Source organism: Leuciscus leuciscus (genome assembly GCF_965113295.1).
Source record: "Leuciscus leuciscus genome assembly, chromosome: 11".
NCBI lineage: Eukaryota > Metazoa > Chordata > Actinopteri > Cypriniformes > Leuciscidae > Leuciscus > Leuciscus leuciscus.
Window position 1 is genome coordinate 2,414,639 of NC_138735.1, and position 19,669 is coordinate 2,434,307.

At 39.3% G+C, this 19,669-nt stretch overlaps 1 protein-coding gene across 4 annotated transcripts in view; it reads right to left on the minus strand.

Moving 5' to 3' along the window:
* Positions 1 to 737: 737 nt before the first annotated feature.
* Positions 738 to 19,669, minus strand: part of nrp1a (neuropilin 1a) — a 68,400-nt gene continuing 49,468 nt past the window's right edge. Inside the window, exons 9-17 of one of the 4 annotated variants that reach the window (XM_082183804.1) lie at positions 17,880 to 18,211; positions 14,229 to 14,373; positions 10,589 to 10,678; positions 9,419 to 9,475; positions 7,027 to 7,170; positions 6,661 to 6,938; positions 5,067 to 5,163; positions 4,170 to 4,223; positions 738 to 3,206 (exon numbers count right to left, since the gene is read on the minus strand). In XM_082183804.1, the coding sequence (XP_082039930.1) occupies positions 2,920 to 3,206; positions 4,170 to 4,223; positions 5,067 to 5,163; positions 6,661 to 6,938; positions 7,027 to 7,170; positions 9,419 to 9,475; positions 10,589 to 10,678; positions 14,229 to 14,373; positions 17,880 to 18,211 (1,484 nt within the window). In that variant the 3' untranslated portion in view covers positions 738 to 2,919. Of the gene's footprint in view, positions 3,207 to 4,169; positions 4,224 to 5,066; positions 5,164 to 6,660; positions 6,939 to 7,026; positions 7,171 to 9,418; positions 9,476 to 10,567; positions 10,679 to 14,228; positions 14,374 to 17,879; positions 18,212 to 19,669 lie in introns of all 4 variants that reach the window. The other 3 variants (XM_082183803.1, XM_082183802.1, XM_082183805.1) reach the window with 3 other exon arrangements.

Genomic DNA, 19,669 nt, shown 5'->3' on the forward strand with positions numbered 1-19,669 from the left:
TTTTAGGATACTTTGATGAATAAAAAGTAAAAAAAATAAACAATATACACTACTGGTCAGTAATTTGGGGTCAGTAATTTTTTTTACTTTCTTTTTTTTAAATAAATCAATACTTTTATTCAGCAAGGATGTGTTAAATTGATAAAAAGTGATAGTAAAGAAGATTTATATTATTAGAAAATATATTTTTTATTTTGAATAAATGCAGTTCTTTTTAACCTTTTATTCATCAAATATATTAGGCAGCAGAACTGTGTCCAACACTCATAATAAATCAGAATATTGGAATGATTTCTAAAGGATCATGTGATAGACTGGAGTAATGATGCTGAAAATTCAGCTTTGATCACAGAAATAAATGATAATTTAAAGTATAATAAATTGAAAACCAATTATTTTAAATTGTAATAATATATCACAATATAACATTTTTTTTCCTGTATTTTTGATCAAATAAATGCAGGCTTGATGAGCAGAAGAAACTTCTTTCAAAAACATTAAAAATAGTAATGTGTCCAAACTTTTGGCCTGTACTGTATATCATTTCTAATGAAACTATTTGCAGTCACACATTTCCAAACTCCTCTCTTGTCATGAAGTTGCTCAACGGCGCCCTCTCTCTACATCTACATCTGCATGCATGTCTTTCTGCTTCAAATCTAGGAAATTATTAAAACATTATTAAAAAAAAGATGCATTAAATAGAAAGAAAGAAAAATAAATTATAAAAGAGAAAATTAGTTTGAGAAACATTTATTGGAGCTGAATCTTTGGAATGTCATTGATCTGATTGGATCAGAGACAGAGTTTTTCCCTCTTGTGATGCAGATGCTCAAATACAAAACATTGAAATCCATTTTAAGGCCTTGCTGTTTTTATTCATAATTTTTTTTCCTTCCTACAACAGCAAATTACAGAGGCAGTATTGAAAATAAAAGTTTTTTCTTTGCTTCCGCATCTTCTCGTAAAAAAAGAAAGAAAAGAAAATCGGCACAAAATTTAAACGACAGTACAAAAACTAAAAGATAACCGGGTCAGGTAAATGTGAACTTTACTATAGGAAATCTGTATACCTTTTTCAATAATGAAAACATCTCGATAATTGACCATTTCAGAATCGTGTTACATATTCTGAAACTATATTTAAAAAAAAATGAACACTGTCTTTTTTCATCTCCGTTGTCTTTTGTACAAATGAATGCTATAAACACATAAACTTCATCAAATATATTGATCAGTGCAACATTGTTTCGTTTTAGTTAATGCTACAGTATGCTTTCTCACAGAATCCCGACTGAAGCCAGTCACCATTAACACACACATGTAGCACGTGGATTCATGTCATCGGAAAGAAATGGGAGAAAAAAAAAAGAAAAAAAAGTGTTTGCCACAGTATACAACACAGTACATGAACATACCAAGAAACCTGTAGAAAACATTAGTATTGTCAGCAGTGAAGCCCTGTTATTGGTTAAACTATATGTGATGTCATTGCTAAAGTCAGATCCATCCACCAGTCCAGAACGGAATGATAATGAGCCACGAAACCAGCGAACCAATGAGATGAGATCGAGATGTCACATGACGACAATGGGTTGTTGTGATTGGACCCTGCAGTTTGAGGCAACAGTCCTTTGGTACAGACACAAGGCCAATGACAGAACTCCACTATGACATCATCACGCAATCAAGCGCTCGCATGAGAACTTTAATAGCAAAAAAAACAAAAAAAAAACAGTACTTTATTAGCACCACTCTTAAAGTGACAGTATACCACAGTATACTGATACGAGAGACTGATTCCAGCTCGACGGACGGTGGGAGAAGCACTTTGATGAGATATTTGGGGCCGTTCACTTCAAAGCAAAGCAAGGCAATGATGAGCTTCTTTTTTTTTTTTTTTTTTTTTTGGTGGTGTGATTATAACGCTGATATGATGGATTCCCATGATGAAATGTGCACTGGATCTGTTCTGAACAAGGGCTGCATCTTTTGGGAGCGTAGCAAAATAACCAAAACAGGACGGGAAAAAAAGCACACGTTTCACTTTCACAAAAACAGTCAGACGATTGTATTTACAACATACAACCCAAGAAAAAAGGGATACTGCAGCTTTCTTTTTTTTGTCCTTTTACTCGTTTCTTTGAAAAGGGCATTAAAATATATTAAAACTTATGTACAATATGCAGGATTTCAACATTAAAGCGCTTATGAATTCACCGGGTTTTGTTTTGCAGATTCGACCGACAGCCTTTTTTGAGAACTAAAGGGTTAAAAACACCAAAAAAAAACAACCGAGGAGGCCAAAAAAGATGTACCAAAGGCACTGACTGAACCATACCCAGAATGCATCAGGGCTGGATGATATTCCACCCCCTTTGATCGTTACCCTACCACGGGGTAATTACCTTCCCTTGGTCGTATATGGTTCATTTGGGTTTTTATTTTTTTTATTTTTTTTACACATCTCCTTAAAGCGCAAAACAATCTTTGAAAATAAAAAATAAATGATTTTTTTTTCCCTCCTAGAAAAAAAAAAGATAAATACTTTATAACATTATTATATATTGGTCTCAACACCAGCATCCGATTGTAAAAATGATCAACTAAAAATAATACAAAACAATAAAATTAAAAATTAAAATAATAATTTCAATCATCTGTACATATTCTTATTTTTCATTTTGTTTGTTTTTTGTTTGTTTCTTTTAAATCCTTGAATTCAATGTTTTGTACACAGTGTCCCCCTAATGGTAGGTTCCGTTCACTGCAGCTCCTGAGAAAAGCACGGCTCAGTCCCTCGTCCTCCCATTGGTTCACTGAACCACAGAGCCTTGTCCTCCTCCAATCGGATGGCATCGGCAGTCCGTTTAGCCCCGCCCTCCCTGAGGAGAGGTTCCCTCTCATTGGTTGGTCGCCTCACGCTTCCGAGTACGAGTTCTGTGAGCTGAGCTTGTCCTTCTTTAACTTGACGCCGTCCACAAGCTCAAAGTTATAGTTTTCCAGGGCGGATAAGTTCCTGTCGGACATGGCGCTGTGTGAGCAGGCGCAGTACAGAACCACACCACAGATGGCGCCGAGGAACACTCCCAGCGCGCTCATGGCGATGATGGTGATGAGGATGGGGTCCAGCGTCTTCAGCATGTTCCCGGCTCCGCTGATCTCGTGGTTCTCCACGATCTCGGGGAAGTCTGTGATGTCCACAACTAGAAGAGAACACGTATTATTGATATTATCGTAGTACCTGCAAACCGGAAATCTTTACCGCAAAGAGACATTTCTTACGGAAGCCATGAACCACAACGTAAAAAAAAAGAAATTACGAGAATAAAGTCGTGGAATTTGAGATTAAAGTCTAAATATTTCGAGATTAAAGTCTAAATATTTCGAGAATAAAGTCCATACATTACGAGAATGAACTCATAATATTTTGAGAATAACCCCCCCCCAAAAAAACTTCCGTAGAAGTTCTTTCTTTTTATTCTTTTTATTTATTTGAGAAATGCGACTTTTTTCTTAAAATATTGCAACTTTGTTCTCGAAATATTTCGACTTTTCTCGAAATGCTACGACTTTATTCTCGTAATTTTAGAATATATTTTTTTTACGGATCTTTTTTTTTTTTACGTTGCGCTTCAGGGCTTCCGTAATTTCTACCTGATTTAACCTATAAAAATTAGTTTTGGTGGTTTAAATGAATGTATATAGATTGGTTCAGTGATGCTCAATAAATGTTTTTAATTTAGATGAATGCAATGTGTTATAAACAGCCTGATCTCACGGCAATTCGTACGAATTCTACGAGGTGGCTAATTCGTACGAATTCATACGACCTCACTCGTACGAATTTGTAAGATTTTTGCTAAATCTCACATATTTTTCGAATTGCCCAATTCATATGTATGACCTACCCCTGACCCCGCCCCTAAACCTACCCATCACGTGGGTTTAGACAAATCGTACAAATTCATACGATTGAGGTCGTACGAATTCATACGAATTAGCCCCCTATTTATCACTCGTACGAATTCGTACGAATTGGTCGTGAGATCATGTTGTTATAAACACCCTCCAAACACACTGTAACATAAGCCTTCTTCAGTCACTAATCTTGAGAGTGATTCAACATTATTCAGCATTTGTGTGCCTCAGATTTGAGAAAGACTTACTGATTTCATTGAAGGTGTCCTCGGGTTGAATCGGCTCTGCTGGGACATCTGGGTCTGCAAAAGGGTGACATAAAACAAGTCAGGAACTGTATAAAGTCCAGTATTGTCATCTAAGTCAGAGGTTCTCAGCTGCACAGTGGCTTAAAACTATTTAAAATAAGAACAAACACACTATAAATATCTTGATTTTAGCTTTAAAAGCATTTAAAAATATCAAGGTGTAAGGAAAAATCATATTTCTTATTTTAATATGTTCCCTCAGCAACTGCCATTTTTATTTAAGAACCAGGGTTTTTACTGTCTTGGAAAACCCGGATATATGAGGGAATTTTAAAAGTGTGATTTCTAGACCCAGAAAAGCCATGGATTTTTAAACTTTTTTTTTTAATAAATTGATTTTTTTCTAGTTATGTTAAGATATAAATTATTTAATCAGTTATAAATGGCTATTTATGAGTAAATATAATAATAATAATAATATTAACTAAAAAATAAACTAATCACAACTGACTAGAAAAATATTTAAATTAATTTGTAATAAAGTGTCAACCCTGAAAAACATTCAATTACTGAAACTTTTGAAATTACTGAATTTTATATATTTATTTCAAAATGATGTTATTTAAATATTTGTACATGTTGTCACTTCTTTGCCTTATTGACAATAGGAGTAAAATAACACAATTCAATCTTTGGGCTACACTTATTATTAAGTGTCTTTGTTACAGTGTAATTACACATTTAAGTACTTGGTAGTATTAATTAACTACATGCACTTACTATAGTGGATTAGGGTTTGGTTGAGGGTTAGTTGCATGTTCTGTAATTATGCATAATCTACTGTTATTACTATAGTAACTACATAGTGTTCCCCAGTCTGGCTCTGTGTTGACTCACCCTTGCAGTCGGCCATGTTCAGATTGTCTAAGATTTTGATGTCGTCCACGGCAATGTCTCCCCAGCTTTTCCTCTCCACTACGCTTTCAATTATCACCTGAAATAAATGCAAACACCAAAATTGTATTTTAAATATGTTTAAAATGTAATCAGTGTAAATAATAACAGCGCACAGGTTTGGAACAACAAAACAGCCAATCATCTTTTACATTCACTATTGACATACTTGGGCTTGACATTGGCTTTTAGCTCTCCAGCCACTGTGGCTAATGGATTTTTAAAGTTTCTAGCCACTCAGCATTTTCACTGGCCACAATCTTGACATCGATACCATGGAGAAAAACTGCCATATAGATATTTTTATTATTATCTCATAATTTGGCAGCAGGAATATTAGGCTACTGTCACTTTAAGACCTGATGCACGGATCCATTATACTGTTACACGTGCGTTTTCTTTCTCAACTGTTTACTTTAAGTTAAAACATAACTGACTGTGTTTACGTGAAGATTCGTCAAGACTGGCATTTTGACATTATTTTGTGAGTATTTGACTGTTTAAGCGCAATAAGCAGCGAAAAAGAACTCAATTTAGTTCTGAGAGATGGCTTTAGAGAGAGAGAGAGAACAGCTGGAATGAAAATGAATGAATTTTGTGAGCAAATGAATCGAGTGAGTGAGGAGAGGCGGGGTTGTGTGTCACTCACTGTCAGAGAGATGAGAGAGAAAGAGCAGCTGGTATCGTTTATCTATTCTGATATTTCAGTATCGATATTCATCGAAAAATCTATATTTTTAACAACACTACATTGCACAGTTTATTATTTCAGATGCCTTTTTAAAAGACTACAATTGAAAAATATGTATATTATATACAGGGCTTGACATCCTGCCAAATGTGTGTGTATTTCAGCAGTGGCGTGTAACACAGTCACTCCTACTTGCCACTTTGGCTGATTGAATTTTATTTAATATAATTTATTTCAATTGTAGTCTTTTAAAAAAGCATCTGAAATAATAAGGTAAGTGCAATGTAGGTCAAAAATATAGATTTTTCGATACATACCGACACTGAAATATCTGAAACTCTTCCACACGATACATACCAGCGTCTCTTTCTCTCTCTCTCATCTCTCCGACAGCGAGTGACACACAACCCCGCCTCTCCTCACTCACTCGATTCATTTGCTCCGGATGAATATTGTTGGTGTTACAGGGCTTGAATTTCGTCGTGGGATTGCGTGTATTGTGCTTAATTTCACTCATTCCTGCAGATTTAGTGCTCACACCCAAAGTACACACACATAAAGACAAGTATATTGGCTATATATAACGGTATGGATAATGCATCAGGTCTTAAAGTGACAGCAGCCTAATAAACCTGCTGCAAAATTATGGGATAATGTTAAAAATATCTACATGGCAGTTTTCCCCCATGGTATCAATGTTAAAATTGTGGCAGGTGAAAATTCTGAGTGGCTTGTAACTTTCAAAACCACTCGCCACAGTGAGCTGGTGAGCAAAAGAGTTAATGTCAAGCCCTGATTATGTGTAAAATTCAACCCGCCGGCAGGAGCTACACGCCGCTGTGATACCTGGTAGGGTTTGCTGGAGTGGGGAATCAGCACACGACCCTCTCTCCAGCGGTTGCCTTGATGTCCACTGACGGTCCAGAGCAGGACATCGGCTGAGCCCTGGCTCGTCTCCCTGCGCTGTTTAATGTGGAGCGTGCCGATGTGGGACCCGAACATGTGGTACCAGAAAGACAAGCACAGGTCCGAGTCCTGTCCCGACACCGACGGACTCACCAGCCGAGCCACTTCTGTCTCCTGAGCTCCTGTCGCCAGTGTGTAGATGAAGTTCCCCGATCCACCTGAGGCAGAAGACGCGTGTGTGTGTGTGAGCTTTGGAGGATTCACACTCTCTGTGCTGTAAGATCTATGGGTTGATTCTTCTCTTACCGGTGTGGTCCATGTTTGGGCCGGTGTTGAGGGTCGGGGTGCCGCTGGACTGGATCTGCCACCTGAAGCCACTGTCCTCTGACATCCAGCCGCAGAATGAGGGATCACTGGCCCAGCCGAAGTCACAGGCAAACCACAGGAACGCTACACACACAACACACACACACAGGAGAAGATTATTATCATGCACTTTTTATATTACCAAACCAGTGACATGCAAACAGTCTCTTTTTTTTTTTTTTTTTTTTTTTACAGATACAGAATATTTTTTATAATATATTTCATAGTAATTATTATTTATATGTATTATAATTAATCAATAATACTATTATTATATTTATATTAATATATTTTACTATTCTGAAATAAATATAATATGTGAATAAATATGATCAAATTCTGCTCACCAAGGCTGCATTTATTTGATCATGAATGCAGTAAAAACGGTGAAATATTATTACAATTTAAAGTAATTGTTTTCTATGTGAATATATAGTGTAATTTATTCCTGTGATCAAAGCTGAATTTTCAGCATCATTACTCCAGTCTTCAGTGTCACATGATCCTTCACAAATCATTCTAATATGATGATTTGATGCTCAAGAAACATTTATGAATATTATCAATGTTGAAAACAGATTCAGATTTTTTTTTTTCAGGATTCTTTGATGGATAGAATTGTATTAGAAACAAAATATTTTGTAACATTATAAATATCTTTGTTAATAATATTGAACGGTTGTGTACTATATAATAAGCAAACTCCAGTGTGTGTTTGATTGGACATAGGCCACAACAGAATGTTTTATATTGTCCACTTGATGGCAATAGAGAGTTATTTTACAATTAGAAAATCCCAACATTTATGCATGAGCCTCTCCAACTTCCTTTATGCCTAAGCCAAATCCACATTTATACACCAAATATAGCTAGATCTTGAGAGAGAATACAGACCATACAAAACAATTCAGCTTTGAAATCGAGATTGACGTGAAAAAACGAGGGAGGGATTTAACGATGTTAGATTGCGTGAGAGATACAGAGAGAGAGAGAGAGAGAGAGAGAGAGAGAGAGAGAGAGAGAGAGAGAGAGAGATACAGAGAGAGAGAGAGAGAGAGAGAGAGAGAGAGATACAGAGAGAGAGAGAATGAATTGAGATGGACAGAGAAGCAGAAGCTCGTCTAGTATGTCGGCTACACCGGTGTCTGCAGATCTTCAGCGCTTCTTCTCTAGACAGTTTAATAAAGCCTCGCGTAATAATGCCAGGATTCTCTGCGAGTTTCGGAGGGTATTTGCTCACTGAATGCGGAGGAAAGAATTTCCCATTAAAAGCCGCAGCTCAGGCACGCAGCCACTGCCGCTGCAAAAAATGCCAGTTTCCAATTAAAAGTTATTTCTTCTTTTCCATCTTTAAATGGATTGTGTCTGTCGCAGTGGAGGACAGAGCGGGGATACGTTTCACCGCAGTCCAGAACGTTCTACCAGCTTTGAATGCTTGTCATAGCAAATAAACCACATCCAATAATAGAAAGCGCACACATCTACTCAATGGTAACCAACCAGGACCACACACACACACACACACACACACACACACACACACACACACACACACACACACACACACACACACACACACACACACACACACACACACTTATTAGAACCTTCATTCTTTTCAGTTGTTTTGATGTGATGAAGCTCAGACAGGGCCAAACACACACACACACACACACACACACACACACACACACACACACACACACACACACACACACACACACACACACACACACACACACACACACACACACACACACACACACACACACACACTGGCTAATTAGGCAAGGTCAGTTAAGGGGCATTTCTCATTTGCCCATTAGTGAGCAGTCTTGAATGGCTAATCAGTCATTATGCTGAATGAGCAAATCAAAGGGGCTCTTTATAGATTTTCACAAGAACACTTCACAAACAAGATTACATACTCATCTCACTTATAATCAAATAGCCTAAACAACCAAACAGAACACAGAAAACATACAATAAGAAAATTCGTTCTTAAAGGTGCAGTGTGTAATTTCTGTGTAATTTCAATACGTTTTTCAAATACGTCAAATAAGGTAAATTAATTCAGGATCCCTTCAGCGAACAGATAGTTCCACCTCAAACTCATGCTGGACCACAAACAACACACAATTATTTTAAAAAGTATTCATGGAAGTGACCAATGATCTGTTTAGGCTACTTATAGTGGTTTATGCAAATTGAACTGGGGCGCAAAAATGGCACGCCGCACCTTTAAGAGAATTTGCATTAGCAAAATCCAGCATAATTAAAGAAATTACAGATAGCGAGTGCACAAAGAAGGGAAGTATTATAAGATGAGTACCTTTCTCACCTGGAATGGTGCTCATCTCTGTGGTCGTCTCCGGCGCAGTGGTTCCTCCTGCAGGGTGAACACAGTGAAGGCCATTAGATGAAAAGTTAAAGCGAGACACTGGGTAATGTTTTATTCGGGCATTATCAGGAGGAACGGATCTGACTGTGCTAATTCCCCTCTTTGTGTGTGCTTAGCATTTTTTTAAATTAACTTTGCCAGATGAGACATGCAAATACATTTTTCTTCATGTGGAACCTTCACTTTTTAGCATTTACCAGAGGGGAGTGTATTACTGTGCAACACACACTCTGTGAGACTGCACTGATGTGAACACAGAGGAGATTAGAGGCAGAGTATTAAATCTAGAGTTAGTTTTAGCAACTAGAAGAGCAGAAGAAAATGTAGAAGTGCAAGCTACATAATGTGAGGTACTGGTACAACAACTTTTTAGTAATGAGTAAACGTAATGAGTTATGAAATGGAATGAATTGGAATGGAATAATAACTTACTGTAGGCTATATTGCATACTAATTCCTCAATATAAGCAAACAGTTTATTTAGTATCCTTTATTGTTGTTATGTACATGCCGTACATGTTGAATTCTACATACTAAAATGCACATACAGCTGTTTTTTTACAACTAATGTGAAGCACTATGTAGTATTCAAGGATAATGAACCATTTAAACTTTAGAATGCGACATTGTGGGACACCTCATAAATAAATGCGGTAAATTTGCATTTTTAATCCAATTTTGCATCAAAAAACACTAACTTTTGGCAGACCACGAAGTCACAAAGTAGACGTTGAGATTGCATTTGATATCGCTCGCCGTTCATTCATCACTGTCTGGCTTTTATAATGAAATGGAAGGTCAAGTGGAGCACATTTGGCAAATGTAGTACTTTGTTTCAATATGAGATGCATACAGAAAATTTGCATACCATGCACCGTATACTTAATTTCTAGCATGAGTGGTAAGTGTGGTTATGGGGGAAGTGCTGATTGGGTTCGCTGGTGTGAGGAGTGTTTAGTGCAGAAAAGCGGCTGGTGTTTGCAGAAGCAACGGGGACAGTTAGTCTAGTGAGATTAGCATAGCAAAAGGAGCAAGATGCAGTAGGTTAAGGGTGCAGTCTCTGCAGGCGAGTGTTAGCACCTGTCTGGTCGTAGTCATCACCTGTTCCACTATGGCAGTTTGCCTGGTCGTCATCACACTCGTCTGAAGGAGTGGTGGAGGAAGCGGGTGTAGTAGGAGGCACTGTGGGCACTGCGGAGAGAGAGAGAGAGAGAGAGACAGATGTCACAAGTGTCACGCAATAAAGCGACAAGTGATGAATCACTTCTCATCTAAAAAAAAACATGGAATATCAGTGATTACTGAATGCCCATGGACAACCAGGGTGTTTTTTTGTAGGTCACTCCACAAATAGTGGTGCAACGGATCACAAAATTCATTTACGGTTTTTGAGCCACGGATCGGATCATTTTTTGGATCAGCAAGGCTAGTATTTTTTTATGTGGTATCGAAGAACTTCAAGTGAGCTTTAAGTAATAAATGAAAAGCAATTCGATCTTTAAGTAATAAATGGAAAGCAAAATTACACAAAAATTATATATAATTTTTTTTAAATAAAGACTTTTTTTGTGCTTTTTTTTATTTTTTTTATTTTTATTTTTTTAAATTAAGAATAATTTTTGTGTAACTTTGCTTTTTACACAAAAATTATATATATAAAAAAGAAAAAAGAATATATATTTATAATTTTTGTGTAACTTTGCTTTTCATTTATTACTTAAAGCTCACTTGAAGTTCTTCGATACCACATCAAAAAATACTAGCCTAACTGATAAAGTTCAAACATTATTAAAAACAAGTGAACAGTCAATAATAAAATATGAACAAATACACAAATTACAAGCAGAGATGAATACTAAATAACAAAGTTACAAAGTCTAACAGTAGTATTCATGTACAGAAACTAATAATTAAGCCTTAAAGTAAAATAACACTATTTGTTCACTGTAGAAATTAAATATAGTTTCATCTTTGTTAAAGTTGTATTTTGTTATATTAATTCCAATTTATTTATAAAGCACATAATAGTGCTGCACAAACAATAAAATATAAAAAATATAACAAACACAAATAACTATAAATAAAGTATATGCAAAATATGTAGTCTCAGATTGTTAGGCCCAGAGACTCTTAGGAGTCTTAAACACACCTAAAACATCTTCAAACTCTTAAAAACCGGCATCTGTGACAACAGTACCTCGACACTCATGTATGATCAAAAGCCTAAGTGGAAAAACATGTCTTTTGAACTCACTAAGGGTTGATAATAATCTAATATACTCTGGTAAACTTGTTCCATAACCTTGTTTTATTAACATTTATGACACAGACAACAGTAGGAATATGAGGTGTGTGCTGTCACTTTAAGACCGAATCCACGGACAGAAAAAACCGACAAACATCTGGTTTCTTTCTCAACTGTTCACTTTTGACATAACCGAGAGAATTCTTGCCGAGACGGGTATTTAGACGAGTATTTAGACATAATTTTGTGTGTATGTGTCCGTTCAAGGGCAAGGAAACTCGAAAGAGGAATCAATATGGTGTTTGAGCGATATCTGTGCGCACAGATAATGCGCAAGCCCTGATTTTCGCCTCTTCTTCCGCGTTTAAAATTGTTTTGAATGTGTAAATTGGCAAGACAAAACACATCCAAACTATAAACTTTCACTCTACGATGGTTAAATTTAGCAGTTAATCCGCGAATCGCATGCGTGCCGAACCGTGGGGCCTGGTCCGTACGGGCCACGGATCAACTGCGTCCCCTATCCACAAATCATCTTAATGATTATGCTCTTTCTGTAGTCTTTCCAAGTCTGCAGCCCTTTGATACTGTCCTGTGCGTGACTGGTTTAGGCTGCAGGGCTGGGGATGTTATGCTCCACCCTGGGCCTGAAACGGCCGTGTCCTCTCATTATGGCTGCCCGTGCCCCTTTGGATGTGGCCTTTGCCTACATCTGCCTAAAGCCCTGTGTTTACTCTCAGCTTGTAATGAGCTGCCCATAAGCCTGTAGGGCTTTCCCGGGATGGAAGGAGGGAAAAAATGAGCAGGGCGGGAGAAGGGGGGAAACGGGAGCTGTAGTGTAAGCTGTGCGGGTGAACCGAGGGCATTATAAAGAGAGTCTCTAAAGCCGAGGGGTCACCGAGAGGTCATCACGCTGGCTCTGGACTGCACTGTTGATCACACGCTCCTGCTAGGACTCGGCGCCCCGCTGTTAGGAGTGCGCACGTGTATGTAAGGGGTCACTTGTTTGATTGTGAGAGTTTTAGGTAAGATAGAGAAATATACAGAGTGTTGGACCGTGCTGACGTTAAAAGTGAAAACAAGCATTATCATCTGACTAAAGCTCCCGATGGGATGCCGTGGCTTACACAAGCAAGTCTCACAGTCTCTCGGAAATCCAATATGTAAATCCACTTAACGCTGCCTCAACAGAAAACACACACATACCCCCCCCACCCACCCATCAGAGCTAAACTAATTCAGACAGAAAGACAGAGGGAAAGACATCAAGGACCTTTCCGTAATCCTTCAAGGCAGGTGGACCAAAGATTTCCTCCAGCTGTGAGGAGTCCTGTTATTTAGAAGTGTCACAGGCCCTTGCTTTTCTGGGTAGGAGATGCCGAATCGGCGGGACAAGTAATTATGAGGAAAGCTAAGCCATACCCTGTTCTCCTGAGTGGATAAGTCCAAATTTAATGAAATAGCATCTGAAATAGCAACGAAATCCTTTCTCAGCAGGGTATAAGGTATTAGCAAAGTGAAGTTATTTAAGAGAGAAGTATCTTCTGCGCATGGATGCAAATTAATCAGTGAATCATCTTGTCAACCAGGGGTGCGTTTCCCGAAAACATTGTTTAGCCAACTATGTTAGCGTAAGTTACGTCGCTATCATCGCAGTGTGACAAGTGTTTCCCGAAACCATAGTTCCAACGAACAGCATCGCAAAATTGTGTGGTTGGAACGACAGCTCTCGTCCTGTGGTTAGAAGCAGAGTTTCTTGTTTGCATGACTTAACAAATCCTTGTCTTGAGCAAAATAAGGAAGCTGACATTCAGTACAATCTAGATCTTTTATTTAGAATACACACAAATGTCATTTACGTCTTTTTAGTTTGTCAAGAGATTTAAAGCGCCGTTTTTGAAGATGCGTACGTGCTCTAGTACGCAAGAATGAGCCTATGATTGAATCTGGAAATAAATCCAAATAACTGAGAAAAATTAGAATTAGTCCTCAGATGTAATGTCCGTAATTTATAGCAAAAATTTGTATTTATTAAAATAAGTTTACTTATTTACTTATTTACTGCCACCTGCGCGACATCATTAACTAACGTGGTTGAACAACCAATTTGCAACAATATGGTTTGTGGAAAAAAACAATTGATTTCTTCAACGATGCATCGTACCATGGTAGTAAAGCAGCGAGTTACGTTGTATGGGAAACGCCCCTCTGATTATGATTCACTTATAAGATTATTGTTTTAGCTTTCTTGACTACAAAGTTGTGTGGGCAATGCAATGAGACTGAAAATGTGCTAAATGTGCGGTGCAGAATGCTACGAATAATTAACTTGCTACACTTGGCTAAAGTTACACTACCTTGAAAACACGCTGAGCAACAGTTATGTGACTATGTACACTACATGAGTACTCCTCAGAAGTGGTGTGTGTGTGTGTGTGTGTGTGTGTGTGTGTGTGTGTGTGTGTGTGTGTGTGTGAGAATGAGTTTTCAACCTACCTTCCATTTCACAGCCCAGAAGTTCCAGTCTAAGTCCCATCCCACCAGGAGTGGCTCTGTCTGGGTACACCCTAACAAAGCGTGTCAATATCGGCTCCACCGTCCTCAATGCCGGTGTGTCATAGTTCAAATTCCCCTCAAAAATCTGCCAAGAACAATGACAAAATCCAAGACAATAGTTAGCAGTCAAGGAGAGAAAGAGAACTCGGAAAGATAAAAAAATGGAAAAAGATAAAGGGGAAAGTTTTATTAAGAGTAGTCTGACAGGCAAAGCAGAGGACAGAGAATTAATGAAAGAGAAGGAGCTCACATCTCACACCTTTCTTAACTTGGGCACTGCTGTATGTCTAATGCAACAAAGCACTAGAGAAAAGAAAGTCTTCAACTTTATTTCTGACATCGTACGGCTGAGCTAGCTCCAAAAATAAAGGCTGCGGGCTAAAACTGCAGTCTACGACAGCAGGATGCTCAGCTTTTCAAAATCATCCGCCTTTGACTTCACACTTCTGAAGTCTTACAACCCAGACACAAGGTACCACAGGAGACAGACAGAAAAAAAGAGGAAAAGACAGAAAGACACTCGCCAGAGGTAACAAAGAGGCACAGAACAAGATGAGGAGTCATGAAAGAACATTAATGGCCATCAGAGCTAATGTGTCTCCTTTTGTCCTTCAAGCTAAAAAAGAGATATGAGGGTTTTGAAAGGGGCCTTCTAGGACTGATACTACAATTTACTTTTTTTGATAGGGGATAAGGCACATAGTCTATGCTCCACAAAAATAAGACAAATTTAATGTGATTCATGTGTGGATTTTTGTTGATCGTGATTGCTAATGAGCACTATACTATGTACTTGATCATTGTTCTAGTAGGGATGCATGATGTATCGGCCACCGGATCGGTATCGGCCGATAAATGTTCATTTGTAATGTTATCGTTATCGGCCTGATAAGAAAATTTGGCAAATATCTTAAAGCCGATAAATAATGGATTGCACTTCAGATGTGCACTGTTCACAATAGCCGCGTTTCCACTGTCGGGCCAGGGCCGGGCCGTGCTAGTGCGTGCCAGGGCCAGTCGCGTTTCCACTGTCACATCCGGGGCTTGATCGGGGCTTACCCGGGGCCAACGGCCAGGATTTCTGGCCCATCGAATACCTTGGGCCAGCTCGGGCTAGAGGCGTGGTCAAGGTAAAAGGCGGAGTTTATCGGTGTTAGGGAAAGTTATGGTCTGCGGCAAGATGCACATTTCACTTTTTTATATCGCGAAAATTAAACGCTGCTCGAAATGGAGAATCGCCTGTACTGGTCTGTCGAAGATACCAAAGCTCTTCTAAGCATTTGGGCAGAAGAAAGGGTACAACGTCAATTTTGACGGCGTGTGCAGAAACGAGGACGTTATAAAATACATCGTTGCTGAACTTGCTAAGCTAAGCATTCAGCGAACAACGCTTCAAGTTCGGGAAAAAATAAAAAAGTTGCGGGCGCAGTACAAGGCGATTAAAACGCACAATGGACAAAGCGGTGCCCAGAGAAGGAACTTTCCATGGTTCGACTTGATGGACGGTGTGCTGGGTCACCGTCCCTCTGTTAGTGGAGAGACAAGTCGGGACACTATGGCAGCCGCGGACGGTGAGTTAATACATGCTATCTTCTTAAAATCTAAGTTTTCTAACTTCCTAACTTCCTGCCTGAATGAACATCATAATTCCCGCTGAAATGGATGGGGTTGTATGACGTCCGGCAGTGGAAACGCAAGCCCGGTGCTTGAGGCCCGAGGCCACTGGCCCGGCTCGGCTCGCTGTTAGCCCTAGCCCGGCCCTGGCCCGATAGTGGAAACGCGGCTCATGATGGTTTTGAATTGCTTGAAATATGATTGAAATCACTTCAAAAAGGAAAATACAGTTCATGTGCAGCAAGCTACATCAAATTATAATGAGAACATCATTATAATTGTGTGCTTGGGACATGGCTTTTAATGGTGACTTTTGTTTTTGTAATCAGGATCTCAAAAATTATATAAAAATTTGGATTTGGATTTAGATTTATCGGCCAGTATATCAGTTATCGGCTTTCAAATATAAAGAATTATCGATATCGGCCAAAATGTTCATATGTTCAATGTTCATCTCTAGTTGAAGTTATCTGATTCACTACATAGCAGTTTTTATGTTTCTAATATCACTCCATGGTCTCTTCTTCTCGCATAATACTGTTAAGTCAAATTATTAATTTATTTATTTTTGGTTTAAGATCAAACAGGATAATGTGCAGTTGCCTGACCGTACATTATATCTTACATATGTGTAACATTATTTTGTTTTGTCTTACGACTATTGTTAGGGTTAAAGGGATACTTCAGGATTTAGCATTAAGCTTTGTATTAGTAGTAAACCTGTAGTATTTTTGAATTACCGTGCTTCCCTCCCTCATATCCCCCTGAGACGAGAGATTTATGTGTTTTTTGTCTGGAAAAAATCCTCTGATGATGCAAAAATCGTCATTTTGTGTCATCTGAGGATTTTTTGGCCAGAGGCGAGAGACTACAGCCAGTAGTAGGGGCTGTCCCGCATGTGTTCAGCCCGCCCATAGAGGGATCTCACTCACAGAATGTACAAACAGTGTCAGCCATCTTTTATTTGGAAGCTAAGCTAACAGGCTCTTGTTCTGTGGAGAAAGCTGAGTAGTAGGGGTTACCATACATCCTTTTTCCCGGACATGTCCGGCCATCGAGATCGTCCAAAATGTCCAGGATTCGGCTTTTGCTTTCTGCAGTCACCATTCATTGTTTACATGCACACCTTTTGTTTCAATCTAACTGAATTCATTCCGATTGGTGAATCTGAATGTAGTGTTTACATGAACGCTAAACAAGTGATCGGTTGATGTGCGTTTTAACATTGCTAAGAAAATACCCGCTCCTCCGTGAGAGATACGAGACCGGTGCGTCTCACAGGTGTCGCTCATCAGTAATCACGCCACCGGCCTCGCACCGTTCTCCCGCGCCCCTCAGTCTCGTCCTGCTCGCCACAGTAAACATGATGAATGGCGACTGTAGAACGCAAAAGCCGAATCCCGGACATTTTGTGCGATCTCAAAAACCCGGGCCGACTTGTCACGGAGACTCACTAGTAGCTTAGCTTTGTTGTTTAACTGCTCTCTAACCGGTAGGCGTGGCTTGGGAGTGGCCTCCTAGGGCAGCGAAGCAAGTGCATTCTGGGAGTTGTTGTCTTTCATCCACATGAGCCAAAAATACATGTTCTGGCTTTTCTCAGTCTAGAAAGCTCCAAATTCTAAAATAATTTCACATTTCTACTACATAAATGACCCAATTTAAATACACATTCATCTTTCCAGAGGTGAAGTATCCCTTTAAATATATTAGTAGTATTGTTGAATGCATTTGGGACATTTCCCCAATACTGTGCTCACAGCATTAGTCTAATTATTGTCATTCTCTCCTCTGTCCATCTAAAGGCTTTGGGAAGAATATATTACAGCTCCACATTCAACTTTCTTAAACTCAGTCATTTCCTGAAAGTCAGGCTAAACAATCTCAGACTAGCACTTAAGAACCGCATAGTGATTCAGAACCATTCTAAATGAGCATCCAGTTTATGTCCAACTACCTTCCAGCTTCCCCATATCTTACCTTGGGCTTGTTGCCAGTGGCATCCATCACCATTTTCCAGTCGGATCCGTTGTTGCTGTAGCCCAGCCGAAACTTCTTCATGAAGACCTTGTTATCACGGTGTTTGCCTCCCTGGATGATCAATCCTTTGACCAATTTCTCCTCGGCCAAATCTATCTGTAGCCACTCGTCCGCGTACGGCTGGGGCTGTGGCAACAACGTCCATCCCGAACGGCTGGTCAGCAGACGAGCGTTCTCTGACACCCATGTGCGCTCGGTGTGGGAAGAAACTGTGATCTGAGAGTCTGCGATGAGGCCTGACACCATTCCCAACATTCCTGAACATGGGTACTCTGTTGAGGGACAAAGAGAGTGTTAGATTTAAGAAAGTTTCAAACCCTTCCCTACTGACAAACCTAAGTACATTTCATGTTTTTAAGAGCCTTCAAAAAACCTTTGAATTGCGATCAATGGATCAATGGAGAAAGATGCATTTGGACCCGGATTGTGTAGTTATGACACCCAACCCAACCGAACCAGCCATATCCTGATCCTTTGACCTGATCCCTTAGACTGTTGTCTAACCTGCCACTGCAGTGGCAAAACAAGTGTACCATTATTTGTCATGCCAATAAAACACATGGACACGGAGAAAGAGAGAGTTGTTTGAGTACATAGTGGAGAGGGAAGTTAGCAAAGATTAGATTAGCTGTGAGTGGATGAGTTTGAGTGAAAGAGAAAGAAAAGAGAAGAAAACATTATGTTGGCTGATAAACTTGGTAGAAACGGTCACGTCTCGGTGAGCTGGGAAACATTCTTACCAACAACCTAAAGAGGTCACAGGCCATAAAGAGCCTGAACAAAGAGAGAAGGAAAGACATTCATTGCACAGGAAAGACAGATGAAGTGGACAGAAGAGATAAGAAGCCTCTTGTTCTCTTTGTTTCTCTCTCTCTCCATCTTCCTTTCACCAATGACCTTGTGCATTAACTCTTTTTCTCAAGCCACCTAATTAAAGCCTTTCTCTAGAGCTTCTACCTTTCATTTCTGAACAGTTTCTTGCTCTCATCCTCAGTCCTGCTCCACTCCTACCTTCATTCTCTTTTGTTTTTCACCTGCTTTCTTATTCAGCTCCTTCATCCTTTCTTGTAATCTATCTTCATCTCTACAAACTGACTTTCTTTGTTCCGGCGTTGATAATAAGATTTTTCACGCTTTGCTACTTTTAGGGAAAGGCATGTTGAGGGAAATGATCAGACATGCAGCGCCGACCAACTGACTGTCTGTGAGTTGCGTGTCATGACTTCTTCAACGCTTTGGGATTCGTGACCTGCCAGCGATACCTTAATCTACGATCAACACCCGTGGAGCAGGAAAGCGTCAGAGACAATCTTGGACTAGTCACAGATGGACCTAATGTCCCGTGAAATACCACCAGAACAGAGTTTTCATTCACAACACTGCCTTTGTACTGATGTAGGGAACTTCCTCTCTAGTTCTGGAACGGAAAGAGCGCTTGTCTGTGACCCCTTCAGGAGTTGCACAGAGTCCAAAATATGAGTTCCAGGCTCCTAAAACAACAAATGCATGGGACTTTGATTTTCCCTTTGTTTGTTTGTGGATGTACAGCCAAGGTTGGGTTTCTCATACCCTTGCCAGATTTGCAAGATGTCTCTGTGTATAATTTCTGATATTTGCATGCCGAATTGTTTCGGGATCCGAATGAAAAAGATCTGCACTGGGGTGGTTGGACCTCAAAGTTTGGAAGTCAACCAAGTTTATTTTCAATCCGCTGGCTGGCACTGTCTTCC